The 16,834-nt window shown below is 45.7% G+C and overlaps 1 protein-coding gene and 1 non-coding gene across 6 annotated transcripts in view; both read right to left on the reverse strand.

Annotated features, from left to right (window-relative positions):
• tmem131 (transmembrane protein 131) overlaps positions 1-16,834 on the reverse strand; it is a 168,310-nt gene that overhangs the window by 109,625 nt on the left and 41,851 nt on the right. For 4 of the 5 annotated variants that reach the window (XM_045697495.2, XM_045697496.2, XM_045697497.2 and 1 more), the window contains 8 exons: positions 15,338-15,454; positions 14,965-15,087; positions 7,546-7,629; positions 4,989-5,130; positions 2,649-2,767; positions 2,450-2,555; positions 700-808; positions 67-220 (listed from right to left, as the gene is read on the reverse strand). In XM_045697495.2, the coding sequence (XP_045553451.1) occupies positions 67-220; positions 700-808; positions 2,450-2,555; positions 2,649-2,767; positions 4,989-5,130; positions 7,546-7,629; positions 14,965-15,087; positions 15,338-15,454 (954 nt within the window). Of the gene's footprint in view, positions 1-66; positions 221-699; positions 809-1,130; positions 1,512-2,449; positions 2,556-2,648; positions 2,768-4,988; positions 5,131-7,545; positions 7,630-14,964; positions 15,088-15,337; positions 15,455-16,834 lie in introns of those variants that run through there. The other variant, XM_082962800.1, reaches the window with a different exon arrangement.
• trnaa-ugc (transfer RNA alanine (anticodon UGC)) lies at positions 572-647 on the reverse strand. The gene has a single exon. It is a non-coding gene; the product is annotated as a tRNA-Ala (tRNA).

Consider the following 16,834-nt stretch of genomic DNA (forward strand, 5'->3'; position numbering starts at 1 on the left):
CTACTCAGAGACAGTACATACAGCCCCCTGATCCTATGCTACTCAGAGACAGTACATTGAACTCACGCTGAACATGGTCTTGGCCTCATCTGGCAGGACGACGTCGTGTATGCGAACAGCGAAGTTGAAAGCGTTGGTTATGAAGATGGGTCTGTTCACGGGGTCTACTGGACCATCCCTGATGTGGAACAACGTGGCCGTGTGGTCAAAGCCTAGGTAGCTAGAAGGGCAGGAGAAAAGGTTAAAGGTTAGAGGTTAAAAATCACATCAAATCTGATGGGACTAACATACAGGGCCAGTTTAGTCTCGACGACTCGGTACAAGCCTAGTCCAGGACAAGGAATAATCTGGGTTCACAGTGTATTTAAAACTGGATTCTACAAGAATATCATTTAACTATGACCTAACCAAGACAGTGCTAAATCACGAATGAACCAACACACATGTATCCTACCATCTAAAAACATCATGAATGTTTCATATTTACATTTTAGTCATTTTAGCAGACGCTCTTATCCAGAGCGACTTACAGTAGTGAATGCATACATTTCATAACATTTTTTCTCCGCACTGGTCCCCCGTGGGAATCGAACCCACAACCCTGGCGTTGCAAACACCATGCTCTACCAACTGAGCCACACGGGACCATGTAAACTGTCAAAAAAAAAATATTAAAAAATGATCAAATCAAAGTCCTACCCTTGTAGCACCTCCGCGTGGTATGGGACTTCAAGTTTAGACAAGTTCATCTCCTTAACCTTCACTGTTATTTTACCAGAAAACTGAACTCGTCTTTCTGCTTTCGATGCTGGTGACAAACAAAAAAAAAACAGAGAAAATAAAAAATAAGAGAATGTCACAAGAACAGGTCGTTTTGAATATAATTTAAAGCCGTAATATTTAAAGTCGAGGTCGTCGTGGGGGGGGGGGGGGGGGGGGGCTGCAGTGGGCTCGCCAAAATGTTAACAATAATACACACTGAAGCAAAAATATAGAAACACAACATGCAACAATTTCAAACATTTTACTGTGTTACAGGAAATCAGTCAATTGAAATAAATTCATTAGGTCCTAATCTATGGATTTCACATGACTGGGAATACAGATATGCATCTGTTGGTCACAGATACCTTTTTAAAAGGTAGGGGGCGTGGAGAACCAGTCAGTATCTGGTGTGACCACCATTTGCGTCATGCAGCGCGACACATCTCCTTCACATAGAGTTGATCAGGCTGTTGATTGTGGCCTGTGGAATGTTGTCCCACCTCCTCTTCAATGGCTGTGTGAAGTTTCTGGATATTGGTGGGAACTGGAACACGCTGTCGTACACGTCCAGAGCATCCCAAACATGCTCAATGGGTGACATATCTGGTTAGTATGCAGGCCATGGAAGAACTGGGACATTTTCAACTTCCAGGTATTGTGTACAAATCCTTGCGACATGGGGCCGTGCATTATCCTGCTGAAACATGAGGTGATGGCGGTGGATGAACGGCACGACAATGGGCCTCAGGATCTCATCACGGTATCTCTGTGCATTCAAATTTCCATCGTTAAAATACAATTGTGTTCATAGTCCGTAGGTTATGCCTGCCCATACCATAACCCCACCGCCAGCATGGGGCACTCTGTTCACATCAGCAAACCACTCACCCACATGACGCCATACAAATTCTCAAAAATTACGCTTACGGTAGAGAAATGAACATTGAATTCTCTGGCAACACCTCTGTTGGACATTCCTGCAGTCAGAAGACCAATTACACGCTCCCTCAAAACTTGAGACATCTGTGGCTTTGTGTTGTGGGACAAAACTGCACGTTTTAGACTGGCCTTTTATTGTCCCCAGCACAAGGTGCACCTGTGTAATGATCATGCTATTTAAATCGGCTTCTTGCCACACCTGTCAGGTGGATGGATTATCTTGGCAGAGGAGAAATGCTCACTAACAGGAATCTAAAAAATTAAAAAATAAACATTTTAGAGAAATAAGGTTTTTGTGTGCATTTCTGGGACCTTTTCTTTCGGCATGAAACATGGGACCAACACTTTACATTTATATATTTCTGTTCAGTATGGCTTTAAAAACAGCAACATTTTCTCTACACCCCATGGCAAAATGTGCAGAATTGCATGAAATTAACTGCGGCACTTGAGTTTTTTTGTGGCCCCATCAATGTCGCCCATCCCCTGGACTACGTCGTGGAAAGAACAAGTGTTCCTAATGTTTTGTACACTCAGTACACCCACTGAAGAAATGTAAATACCACTGATTTAAAAGACATGACATTTATAAATAGCTTTTCTTCTAAGACACCAAACTGAAAGGTTTAAACAGTTTTAATAAAAAGAATAGCAATAAAAATATATCATGGTTTTGGCTCCATGGTTAATATTTCAGGTTTTCTCAATTCAAGTGATTTCACATTTCAAAGATAACAAGACTCACCATCAAAACTAATACTTGCAACTTCGGTATATCTCTCTCCCGCTTTTAGTATGATCGCTTTGAAATTGATCGTAACCGCTTCGTTGGATGGCGTCGTCCGTATACTCTGTAAAAAAAAAAAAAAAAATACAGCTAGAACCGGACGTCAAAAACAGGAAACGACAGGAAAAACAAGAGGAGGAAGTACCAAGCAACTCACTGTGATCGAAACATCTTTCACTCCCGAATTCAGTAGAAGTAAATTCAATCGTTTCGGCCGATCTTGTGACCGTAACATACCGAAGTCCAGCATCTCCGTGGAAGAGTATATACCAGGGGCTAGAGGGGAGAGACCGTACAGAAAGAACGGATGGACCACATGTGGACCAGACAACAGACCGAGATTAAACCATAAGTTAAATAATCGTTCATTAAAAGACCATTTAAAAAAAAAAAAATTATTGAAGCCTTCATGAGTGATCTTAGATCCATTCTAACTATTTTGAGGAAGTGTATACTGGCTACGGAGTCTCAAAATGGACCAACAGTACTATTGCTGCTTTTTTCATATTTTTTCAAGTGAAGGTCTTTTAAAAGAGAGAGTATACGAGCACATTGGTTCGGTGTGCGAGCTTTAGCATGCTAACACCTTATCAAATCAAATGTATTTATATAGCCCTTCGTACATCAGCTGATGTCTCAAAGTTCTGTACAGAAATCCAACCTAAAACCCCCCCAAACAGCAAGTAATGCAGGTGTAGAAGCACGGTGGCTTAGGAAAAACTCCCTAGAAAGGCCAGGAACCCTAGGAAGAAACCTAGAGAGGAACCAGGCTATGAGGGGTGGCTAAGGAAAAACTCCCTAGAAAGGCCAGAACCTAGGAAGAAACCTAGAGAGGAACCAGGCTATGAGGGGTGGCCAGGAAAAACTCCCTAGAAAGGCCAGCCTTGTCCCTAACCAGACACCCGAACACGGATCTTACACTGCCACAGCTCAGTTCCTCCTGTTCTGATTGGTCCTTGGTGCCAGATACACCTGTGGCATTTCAATGCACCCAAACCAGCCTTAGCTATCACGAACACAGGTTATAACAGGTCACAGGAGCACAAGGTTACAGGTGACAGACATGTCTTATAATGAACCAATCAATAATACCTGAGGTGACCTCCACAGGCAGTATGATAACCTGGTCTAATACCTGAGGTGACCTCCACCTCCACAGGCAGTATGATAACCTGGTCTAATACCTGAGGTGACCTCCACAGGCAGTATGATAACCTGGTCTAATACCTGAGGTGACCTCCACAGGCAGTATGATAACCTGGTCTAATACCTGAGGTGACCTCCACAGGCAGTATGATAACCTGGTCTAATACCTGAGGTGACCTCCACCTCCACAGGCAGTATGATAACCTGGTCTAATACCTGAGGTGACCTCCACCTCCACAGGCAGTATGATAACCTGGTCTAATACCTGAGGTGACCTCCACCTCCACAGGCAGTATGATAACCTGGTCTAATACCTGAGGTGACCTCCACCTCCACAGACAGTATGATAACCTGGTCTAATACCTGAGGTGACCTCCACCTCCACAGGCAGTATGATAACCTGGTCTAATACCTGAGGTGACCTCCACAGGCAGTATGATAACCTGGTCTAATACCTGAGGTGACCTCCACAGACAGTATGATAACCTGGTCTAATACCTGAGGTGACCTCCACCTCCACAGGCAGTATGATAACCTGGTCTAATACCTGAGGTGACCTCCACAGGCAGTATGATAACCTGGTCTAATACCTGAGGTGACCTCCACCTCCACAGGCAGTATGATAACCTGGTCTAATACCTGAGGTGACCTCCACAGGCAGTATGATAACCTGGTCTAATACCTGAGGTGACCTCCACAGGCAGTATGATAACCTGGTCTAATACCTGAGGTGACCTCCACAGGCAGTATGATAACCTGGTCTAATACCTGAGGTGACCTCCACAGGCAGTATGATAACCTGGTCTAATACCTGAGGTGACCTCCACCTCCACAGGCAGTATGATAACCTGGTCTAATACCTGAGGTGACCTCCACAGGCAGTATGATAACCTGGTCTAATACCTGAGGTGACCTCCACCTCCACAGGCAGTATGATAACCTGGTCTAATACCTGAGGTGACCTCCACAGGCAGTATGATAACCTGGTCTAATACCTGAGGTGACCTCCACCTCCACAGGCAGTATGATAACCTGGTCTAATACCTGAGGTGACCTCCACAGGCAGTATGATAACCTGGTCTAATACCTGAGGTGACCTCCACAGGCAGTATGATAACCTGGTCTAATACCTGAGGTGACCTCCACAGGCAGTATGATAACCTGGTCTAATACCTGAGGTGACCTCCACAGGCAGTATGATAACCTGGTCTAATACCTGAGGTGTGCTCCACAGGCAGTATGATAACCTGGTCTAATACCTGAGGTGACCTCCACCTCCACAGGCAGTATGATAACCTGGTCTAATACCTGAGGTGACCTCCACAGGCAGTATGATAACCTGGTCTAATACCTGAGGTGACCTCCACCTCCACAGGCAGTATGATAACCTGGTCTTCGTTGGTTTTGATCCTGATGAAGGCTGTGTGGTTGTCCGCATCTCTCGACGAGAAGCTAGCCCTCATCACACCCTTCGTCTCAAACGGAGGGACCTCCTACAACACAGAGAAAAAAAACAAGATGAATAAAACAAGGACACAGTCGGGATGCATCCCAAATGGCTAGTACGTTAATAGTGCACTACTTTTGACCACATTCTCTAGTGCACTATAGAGGGAATAGGGATCCATTTGGGAAGCTGCATCAGAGCGAGGGACCCTAGAGCAGGGACTAGTGGTCAGAGCGAGGGACCCTAGAGCAGGAACTAGTGGTCAGAGCGAGGGACCCTAGAGCAGGGACTAGTGGTCAGAGCGAGGGACCCTAGAGCAGGGACTAGTGGTCAGAGCGAGGGACCCTAGAGCAGGGACTAGTGGTCAGAGCGAGGGACCCTAGAGCAGGGACTAGTGGTCACAGCGAGGGACCCTAGAGCAGGAACTAGTGGTCACAGCGAGGGACCCTAGAGCAGGAACTAGTGGTCAGAGCGAGGGACCCTAGAGCAGGAACTAGTGGTCAGAGCGAGGGACCCTAGAGCAGGAACTAGTGGTCAGAGCGAGGGACCCTAGAGCAGGAACTAGTGGTCAGAGCGAGGGACCCTAGAGCAGGAACTAGTGGTCAGAGCGAGGGACACTAGAGCAGGAACTAGTGGTCAGAGCGAGGGACCCTAGAGCAGGAACTAGTGGTCAGAGCGAGGGACCCTAGAGCAGGAACTAGTGGTCAGAGCGAGGGACCCTAGAGCAGGAACTAGTGGTCAGAGCGAGGGACCCTAGAGCAGGAACTAGTGGTCAGAGCGAGGGACCCTAGAGCAGGAACTAGTGGTCAGAGCGAGGGACCCTAGAGCAGGGACTAGTGGTCAGAGCGAGGGACCCTAGAGCAGGAACTAGTGGTCAGAGCGAGGGACCCTAGAGCAGGGACTAGTGGTCAGAGCGAGGGACCCTAGAGCAGGAACTAGTGGTCAGAGCGAGGGACCCTAGAGCAGGAACTAGTGGTCAGAGTGAGGGACCCTAGAGCAGGAACTAGTGGTCAGAGCGAGGGACCCTAGAACAGGGACTAGTGGTCAGAGCGAGGGACCCTAGAGCAGGAACTAGTGGTCAGAGCGAGGGACCCTAGAGCAGGAACTAGTGAAGGATTCCTGCCGTAGCGAGAGATTGGACAGGGTTCTGACTAGATGGAGTACAGCTATGACAGGAAACCATTTTTTTTTTTTTTTTTTTTAAAGGACATTTTACTCCAAAATAAATTAAAATAAAATGTTGACCACATCGAAAATATAGTTTCCACCTCCAGAAAAGAGCCCAATAACATTTTGGCAAAACTTGAATTATAGCCTATGGATGGGTTCTGACTAGAGGGAGTACAGCAACGACCGAAAGTGACTTTTTCATAGCAGGATAGGAGAATTTACGCAGCAGGTTAGGATAATTAATGTGGCAGGTTAGGTAAGCGGTTCCCAAACTGTGGGGCGAGGGGTCGGCAGAGGGGTCCCCGCCCCCCAAAATGTAAAATAAATACACATGAACAAAAACATAAAACGCAACATCCAAAGATTTTAACTGAGTTACAGTTTATATCAGGAAATCAGTCAATTGAAATAAATTCATTTAGGTCCTAATCTATGGATTTCACATGACTGGGAATACAGATATGCATCTGTTGGTCACAGATACCTTTATAAAAGGTAGGGGGCGTGGATCAGAGAACCAGTCAGTATCTGGTGTGACCACCATTTGCCTCATGCAGCACAACACATCTCCTTCACATAGAGTTGATCTGGCTGTTGATTGTGGCCTGTAGAATGTTGTCCCACCTCCTCTTCAATGGCATCTGTGAAGTTCCTGGATATTGGCGGGAACTGGAACAAGCTATCGTACACGTCGATCCAGAGCATCCCAAACATGCTCAATGGGTGACATGTCTGGTGAGTGTGCAGGTCATGGAAGAACTGGGACATTTTCAGCTTCTAGGATGAATTATGAATGAACTATGAACTAACACATATGGAATCATAACCCCATAAAAGTGTTAAACAAATCAAAATATATTTGAGATGTCTTCAAAGTAGCCACACTTTGCCTTGATGACAGCTTTGCATACAGAGTGAAAAAAGCTCCTGGGTTAGGAGACTTACGGTTACGGTTTGGAAAAGTGTAAGGGTTAGCTAAAACGCTCTGCTAACCTAGTTTCCCAAGGACGTTTCGTTTTTTTCACTACACAGCCGATTCAAATAACCAATTCATCAAGCTTTGAATCAGTTGTGTAGCGCTAAAACAAAACATTCACCCAGGACCGAGTTAGGGGAAACCATGTCTAAATCTGCCATGAAAAGTCACTTCCGGGTGGAAGCTGTGCTCCCTCTATAAATCACAACCAACCCATTGGACAGGATTTGAATTTGACATCATAAGAGATGAAGAGACAACTATCTGACATTCTTGATTTGATACGAAAAAAGGTGACAGAAACATGAAACGAACCCAGAATGTTCTGGTGCCTCCTTGTTGACGACCTTTAGGCAGGTCCAGATGAAGGTCTCCGTCACTTGAGTACATCTCCACCACCTGCAGGTTATAACATCGGCATAAAATGTTGGATTAAAACAATTCCACAGATTTGCTAATAAAATGGCTGTAAATTTGTTTTTCTCCTTCCCTTTCATTAGAACAGACTTACATTTTACATTTTAGTCATTTTAGCAGACGCTCTTATCCAGAGCGACTTACAGTAGTGAATGCAAACATTTCATACATTTTATTTTTATACATTTTTTCCCTTCCCCGTACTGGTCCCCCGTGGGAATCGAACCCACAACCCTGGCGTTGCAAACACCATGCTCTACCAACCGAGCCACAGGGAAGACTTGTATTACTTCTCATGTAATTCAGTGTGGTTTACACCGTTCCAAACAGGCAGAAAAATATCATAATCTAACTGAACCTGTTGATCACGTAATAGGTCACAAAGCTTTCACTCCTATACCCTCGTTTTTTCCTTGATCTCATTATTGTTACAGTTATTCTGATCCTGGTTATAATAAGTAAATGTCGTTGTATAGTATCCTTGTATAAGCACCAGGGAGCTGTAGGCTTTAAGGGGCACATCTTGTTCAGTCTTAATACCATAACTTACTAAAGGTCTATATTTTAATATATAGGCTACTGTATCAACCAATCAATCATTCATGCCATCACACAAGACATTCGTGCTTTAAAATGCAATCAATGATTTTAGTTTTAAAATTAAATAAAGGGGATCTTTGAATAATTAACCTAAACAATAAATACACCGCAATTCACCATATATATATATACATATATATATATATATATATTTAACCTCTCTCCCTATATATATATATAACAGACTGATACTTATTTAGTGTTGTTTACAATGTTCCAAATGGTCAGAGAATAATCATATTCTAACAACTGTTTGGAACACATAAAACTCTCAATGCTCCTTTAACCTCTCACCCTCCTCCCTCCTCTAATCTCTCACCCTCCTCCTCTAACCTCTCACCCTCCTCCTCTAACCTCTCTCTCTCCCTCTAACCTCTCTCTCTCCCTCTAACCTCTCTCTCTCCCTCTAACCTCTCTCTCACCCTCCCTCCTCTCACCCTCCTCTATCCCTCCTCTCACCCTCCTCTAACTCTCTCACCCTCCTCTCACCCCCCTCCTCTCACCACCCTCTAACCCCCCTCCTCTCACCACCCTTCTCTCACCCTCCTCTAACCTCCAGTCGTTTCCTCAACTAAGTCAAATGTCTTCCACAGATTTGACTTCCCCTTCTGAGCAACCAGTAAACATTAGCCCGTTTCGATTATTCTTTTTCACGTCCTCCGCATCCATTTGGCTGTCGACATTACCGTGTTGGGAGTTTATTATAACCCGTTTATTGATGTGATTATGATAGGCTTTAGGTCAGGCCCTATTGGTCACGCGGATGAGACGGTTACATGTTTCACGGTAAGGTCTACACTTGTTGTATTCGGTGCATGTGACAAAAAGTTTGATTTGATTTTATCTAATGCTTAAAGCATCAGACAAGCTTAGGCCATACGTAGTTGTTTTATTCAAAACACATAGGGGGTGTGTCTATATGGAAACATAGGGTAGGGGGTGTGTCTATATGGAAACATAGGGTAGGGGGTGTGTCTATATGGAAACATAGGGTAGGGGGTGTGTCTATATGGAAACATAGGGTAGGGGGTGTGTCTATATGGAAACATAGGGTAGGGGGTGTGTCTATATGGAAACATAGGGTAGGGGGTGTGTCTATATGGAAACATAGGGTAGGGGGTGTGTCTATATGGAAACATAGGGTAGGGGGTGTGTCTATATGGAAACATAGGGTAGGGGGTGTGTCTATATGGAAACATAGGGTAGGGGGTGTGTCTATATGGAAACATAGGGTAGGGGGTGTGTCTATATGGAAACATATGGTAGGGGGTGTGTCTATATGGAAACATAGGGTAGGGGGTGTGTCTATATGGAAACATATGTTGAAACAGTTCGACTAATCGATTGGTCGAAAGAACTGGACGTCTCTTGGAAGAACTGGACGACTCTTTTTATTTTTTTTATCAGGGACGCTGCCGTACACGTCGATCCAGAGCATCCCAAACATGCTCAACGGGTGATATGTCTGGTGAGTATACAGTCCATGGAAGAACTGGGACATTTTCAGCTTCCAGGAATTGTGTACAGATCCTTGTGACATTGGGGCCGTGCATTATCAGTCTGAAACACGAGGTGATGGCAGGGTGGATGAATGGCACGACGATGGGCCTCAGGATCTCATCACAGTATCTCTGTGTATTTCAAATTGCCAATGATAAAACGCAATTGTGTTCAATGTCCGTAGCTTATGCCTGCCAATACCATAACCCCAGTGCCACCATGGGGCCACTCTGTTCACAATGTTGACATCAGCAAACCAACATCTGCCATCAGCCCAGTACAGTTGAGCCAGTGCCCATCGAAGGTGAGCATTTGCTGAACTGAAGTCGGTTACGACGCCGATCTGCAGTCAGGTCATGACCCTGGTGAGGATGAACGAGCACGCAGATGAGCTTCCCTGAGACGGTTTCTGACAGTTTGTGCAGAAATTTTTTGGTTGTGCAAAACCCCACAGTTTCATCAGCTGTCCAGGTGGGCTGGTCTGAGACGATCCCCAGCAGAAGGTGCACCTGTGTAATGATCATGCTGTTTAATCAGCTTCTTGATATGCCACACCTGTCAGGTGGATCAATTATCTTGGCAAATTCTCACTAATAGGGATGTAAACAAATTTGTGAGCACAATTTGAGAGAAATAAGCTTTTTGTGATTATGGAACATTTCTGGGATCTTTTATTTCAGTTCATTAAACATGGGACCAACACTTTACATGTTGTGTTTATATTGTTGTTTAGTACAATATGAATATTCATACAATATTTGGAGTACATGTAGGATAAGAACATACTATTACATCACCTCTCCAAACTGTGGGTTTCAGTGAGAGGACTAACTGGTGTTTCCAAGTGGCCCCACACACCTCTCCAAACTGTGGGTTTCAGGGAGAGGACTAACTGGTGTTTCCAAGTGGCCCCACACAGCTCTCCAAACTGTGGGTTTCAGTGAGAGGAATAACTGGTGTTTCCAAGTGGCTCCACACCTCTCCAAACAGTGGGTTTCAGTGAGAGGACTAACTGGTGTTTCCAAGTGGCCCCACACACCTCTCCAAACTGTGGGTTTCAGTGAGAGGACTAACTGGTGTTTCCAAGTGGCTCCACACCTCTCCAAACTGTGGGTTTCAGTGAGAGGAATAACTGGTGTTTCCAAGTGGCCCCACACCTCTCCAAACTGTGGGTTTCAGTGAGAGGACTAACTGGTGTTTCCAAGTGGCCCCACACCTCTCCAAACTGCGCAGTTCGTATAACATTTAAATGCATTATGACTCAAGGAAAGATCCTTCAACTATAAAAGGTGTAGTCTGGAGCTCTCTTACCTTTGACATTGAGGAAACTAAAGCCAGTAAACAGATCGTTTGTTAGAAACACAGTTCTGTCTTCCCCACCATCACACAATGGCTGTTGTTAACGCAATCCGAAAACATTCCATAATAAAACCACAATCCGGGTTCCATTAGAAATCACAATCTGGTTCCATTATAAAACCACAATCTGGGTGAGGTGGACATCATTTGAAAGCTTATTCTACTGCCAACATGGCTAGCTAAGTTATAAAATACGATTTTACAGCGTTAGGCTTTCACAAGGCACTTCAGATAAACAGATTGTCATTTTGGTATAGAATGGCGTCATGACTGCATCGATATCAGTGATTTATTGGTACTTGTCAAAACAACAGCGTTTTTGGTGCTTGTGCAGTTTATAAAGGTGCTTGTTTAAAAACCACAAGTAATATGATTATTGTGGCAGATGTTTGTGTATATTGCACATTTTATGTTTAGGTTTTCAATATATCACCAACTGTTTCTGCATATTTGCGTGTTCTGCGTATAATTTACGTCACAATACAATAAACATGCTCATTCTGTTCAGGACGACCCAGGATATAAAACGCATGTCATCCTTCTAACTGTGGCTCAAACATAGCCGATCGTAAGTCTTGATATTGTAAAATGACATGAGTTTTCAGACATGGAAATGTGAAATGCACATTTGGACACATGGGTGTGTGGTTTGGCTTGTATGACCTCAACACTGTATTTATTATAACCCTTAACGTCTCATCCGTCAGAACACATCCTTCCCCTCTCTATTTACAACATTTACCTCAAATCAGAAAACAATTGTGAAAAAGTTGCCCAATTAGCAGAAGGGACGGGGCATCTTCTTGTGCTGTCAGTCAAAACCAATACAGGGCTATGAACCGGAGAACCTGAGCTCTGATGTCATGTATAACATGTCACTGTACAGCCACTTGGTTGACAGGGGGGATGACAGGGGGGGATGACGGAGGGGGGGATGACGGGGGGGGGGGGGGGGGGGGGGGGGGTGACGGGGGGGGGATGACGGGGGGGGATGACAGGGGGGGCTGCGAGTGGAAAGGGTTATGAGAAGTTACAGGCAATTCTATGGGCCAAATATCCTCATCCCCTTTCTACTAAATCTAAAGACGCTAACGCCTGTGAAAGTGTGATTTGTCCAAATAACCAGAGATGAAAAAAACCCTGGAACTAATGCTGCTGATCTCACGTATCCCGTTGTATCGTGACAGAGCTATGGTCGCTTTATGCGTCTGTCCACCAGAGATTAAATAATTTTCTTTTAATTAACCTTTATTTAACCAGGCAAGTCAGTTAAGAACAAATTCTTATTTTACAATGACGGCCTCGGAACAGTGGGTTAACTGCCTTGTTCAGGGGCAGACAGACAGATTTTGACCTTGTCAGCTCAGGGGGATTCGATCTTGCAACCTTCCGGTTACTAGTCCAACGCTCTAACCACTAGGCTACCCTGCCGCCCCATTATAACTAACCAGAATACACTAAGTGACCTAAACTATTTCAAACCCTAACAATCAATGACTCAAGTCTCAAACCTAATCAACTGGACACGTCGATAGATAAACTGTTAAGAGTTGGTTTCCCCGGGACACGTTCAATTACTATTGAAAGTGCTTCTTTGTCCAGGACTAGACTTAATCTGTGGCTAGTCCCATGTGGCTCAGTTGGTAGAGCATGGTGTTTGCAACGCCAGGGTTATGGGTTTGATTCCCACGGGGGACCAGTAGGGGGGGAAAAAAAAGAAAAAAAAAAAGAAAATAAAATGTATGAAATGTATGCATTCACTACTGTACGTCGCTCTGGATAAGAGCATCTGCTAAATTACTAAAATGTAAATGCTAGGAAACCGGCCCTTAGTGGATGTTATGGGCACATTGATAGATTTGTTAGTGGATGGTCGTTCATGATACCCTAACTAAGACAGCTTGCTCTCAAAACGAGCTAGTAGAGTGTAGCTCATCCTTCTAAAGTGGACTGTTCTGCCTGCGGCAAGAGGACCTGAGCCCTAGGACCATGCCTCAGGACTACCTGGCATGATGACTCCTTGCTGTCCCTAGTCCACCTGGCCGTGCTGCTGCTCCAGTTTCAACTGTTCTGCCTGAGGCTATGGAACCCTGACCTGTTCACCGGACGTGCTACCTGTCCCAGACCTGCTGTTTTCAACTCTCTAGAGACAGCAGGAGCGGTAGATATACTCTGAATGATCGTCTATGAAAAGCCAACTGACATTTACTCCTGAGGTGTTGACCTGTTGCACCCTCGACAACCACTGTGATTATTATTATCTGACCCTGCAGGTCATCTATGAACATTTGAACATCTTGGCCATGTTCTGTTATAATCTCCACCCGGCACAGCCAGAAGAGGACTGGCCACCCCTCTTAGCCTGGTTCCTCTCTAGGTTTCTTCCTAGGTTTTGGCCTTTCTAGGGAGTTTTTCCTAGCCACCGTGCTTCTACACCTGCATTGCTTGCTGTTTGGGGGTTTTAGGCTGGGTTTCTGTACAGCACTTTGAGATATCAGCTGATGTAAGAAGGGCTATATAAATACATTTGATTTGATGGTGGTTACCATAGAGACGCATAAAGACATGTTTACCTGCACTGTGAGGGTTGTGGACGTTAGCTACCTGCAGTGGGTCACTGTGAGGGTTATGGACGTTAGCTACCTGCAGTGGGTTCACTGTGAGGGTTGTGGACGTTAGCTACCTGCAGTGGGTTCACTGTGAGGGTTGTGGACGTTAGCTACCTGCAGTGGGTCACTGTGAGGGTTGTGGACGTTAGCTACCTGCAGTGGTTCACTGTGAGGGTTGTGGACGTTAGCTACCTGCAGTGGTTCACTGTGAGGGTTGTGGACGTTAGCTACCTGCAGTGGGTCACTGTGAGGGTTATGGACGTTAGCTACCTGCAGTGGTTCACTGTGAGGGTTATGGACGTTAGCTACCTGCAGTGGGTCACTGTGAGGGTTGTGGACGTTAGCTACCTGCAGTGGGTCACTGTGAGGGTTATGGACGTTAGCTACCTGCAGTGGGTTCACTGTGAGGGTTGTGGACGTTAGCTACCTGCAGTGGGTCACTGTGAGGGTTATGGACGTTAGCTACCTGCAGTGGTTCACTGTGAGGGTTGTGGACGTTAGCTACCTGCAGTGGGTCACTGTGAGGGTTATGGACGTTAGCTACCTGCAGTGGTTCACTGTGAGGGTTATGGACGTTAGCTACCTGCAGTGGGTTCACTGTGAGGGTTGTGGACGTTAGCTACCTGCAGTGGGTCACTGTGAGGGTTGTGGACGTTAGCTACCTGCAGTGGTTCACTGTGAGGGTTGTGGACGTTAGCTACCTGCAGTGGTTCACTGTGAGGGTTATGGACGTTAGCTACCTGCAGTGGGTTCACTGTGAGGGTTGTGGACGTTAGCTACCTGCAGTGGGTTCACTGTGAGTGTTGTGGACGTTAGCTACCTGCAGTGGTTCACTGTGAGGGTTGTGGACGTTAGCTACCTGCAGTGGGTCACTGTGAGGGTTGTGGACGTTACCTACCTGCAGTGGGTTCACTGTGAGGGTTATGGACGTTAGCTACCTGCAGTGGTTCACTGTGAGGGTTGTGGACGTTAGCTACCTGCAGTGGGTTCACTGTGAGGGTTATGGACGTTAGCTACCTGCAGTGGGTTCACTGTGAGGGTTGTGGACGTTAGCTACCTGCAGTGGTTCACTGAGGGTTGTGGACGTTACCTACCTGCAGTGGGTCACTGTGAGGGTTGTGGACGTTAGCTACCTGCAGTGGGTCACTGTGAGGGTTATGGACGTTAGCTACCTGCAGTGGGTTCACTGAGGGTTGTGGACGTTAGCTACCTGCAGTGGGTCACTGTGAGGGTTATGGACGTTAGCTACCTGCAGTGGTTCACTGTGAGGGTTGTGGATGTTTATGAGAGGAGAGAAGCAGCCGTTCACAGGGACTCTGGCCCCGATGAAGGGCCGTAGTCTGTAGGGGTTGGGGACACCCACCCCGAACACCTGAAAACACGAGAACAGACCACAAGACTTATTAAAATCAACCTAATGTTGACATCTTTCTTTATATTTGAAGGAATAGCCTATTAAATGGATATTGTGTTTATGGTGCTGTTCCAAATGGGACCCTATTCCCTACATAGTGCACTACCCTATGGGCCCTAGTCAAAAGTAGTGCACTACATAACGGAATAGGGTGCCATTTGGGACACAAGTCAACATTTGTGTGTGTGTGTATACATGTCTACAGTACCTGGTATGTAAACACTCCATGATGCGACGTATTAATAAATAAAGTATTTTCTACGTTTCCTACGGCCCTGGCGAGAAACACGAGATCAAACGACGTGTTTCCCCCTGCTGGGATTATCTGGAACAGAAAGAGGGGGGAAAAAAACAGAGGAGCATTATCAGCTGGTCACATTGGATGGAGCATTATCAGCTGGTCACATTGGATGGAGCATTATCGGCTGGTCACATTGGATGGAGCATTATCGGCTGGTCACATTGGATGGAGCATTATCGGCTGGTCCCAACGGATGGAGCATTATCGGCTGGTCCCAACGGATGGAGCATTATCGGCTGGTCCCAACGGATGGAGCATTATCAGCTGGTCCCAACGGATGGAGCATTATCAGCTGGTCCCAACGGATGGGGCATTATCAGCTGGTCCCAACGGATGGAGCATTATCAGCTGGTCCCAACGGATGGAGCATTATCAGCTGGTCCCAACGGATGGAGCATTATCAGCTGGTCCCAACGGATGGAGCATTATCAGCTGGTCCCAACGGATGGAGCATTATCAGCTGGTCCCAACGGATGGAGCATTATCAGCTGGTCCCAACGGATGGAGCATTATCAGCTGGTCCCAACGGATGGAGCATTATCAGCTGGTCCCAACGGATGGAGCATTATCAGCTGGTCCCAACGGATGGAGCATTATCAGCTGGCCCCAACAGATGGAGCATTATCAGCTGGTCCCAACAGATGGAGCATTATCAGCTGGTCCCAACGGATGGAGCATTATCAGCTGGTCCCATTGGATGTAGCATTATCGTTTCACTGCCAAAATTAAAATTAAACCATCTAGTGTTCAGCGAAATAACAACACAATGTCAAATACAGGAAGCCGAGTCAAATAATTAACATCCAATCACATTAACCGTTACTCTCTCGCGGGAAACGTTCACTCTTGCCCAGACATTTAGAAACGAAACATACCCATTTGAAAAATAAGCCACGGGAGTTTTTTGCGCGAGAATAAAGACGACTTTCGAGTAGTGAGACGTGTAAACTAAACAAATAAAGAAACGTCCTCTCACTGTCAGACGACTAACTACTACTGGGAATGTCAATGCAGTCGAACAAGCAAGGGAAATGATCACAAGTCAGTCATAACGCGACTAATAGGCTAGAGCACGTGTCAAACAAGGCCAGTGGGGCCGAATAGGACACACGAGAGCATAAATGACTCAACACTTGAGTCATCTACTAAACTCAACAAAAAAAGAAACGTCCTCTCACTGTCAACTGTGTTTGTTTTCAGCAAACTGAACATGTGCAAATATTTGTATGAACATAACAAGATTCAACAACTGAGACATAAACTGAACAAGTTCCACAGACATGTGACTAACAGAAATTGAATAATGTGTCCCTGAACAAAGGGGGGGTCAAAATCAAATGTAACAGTCAGTATCTGGTGTGGCCACCAGCTGCATTAAGTACTACAGTGCATCTCCTCCTCATG

The sequence above is a fragment of the Salmo salar genome, chromosome 16, assembly GCF_965601325.2.
Source record: "Salmo salar chromosome 16, fSalSal1, whole genome shotgun sequence".
Lineage (NCBI taxonomy): Eukaryota > Metazoa > Chordata > Actinopteri > Salmoniformes > Salmonidae > Salmo > Salmo salar.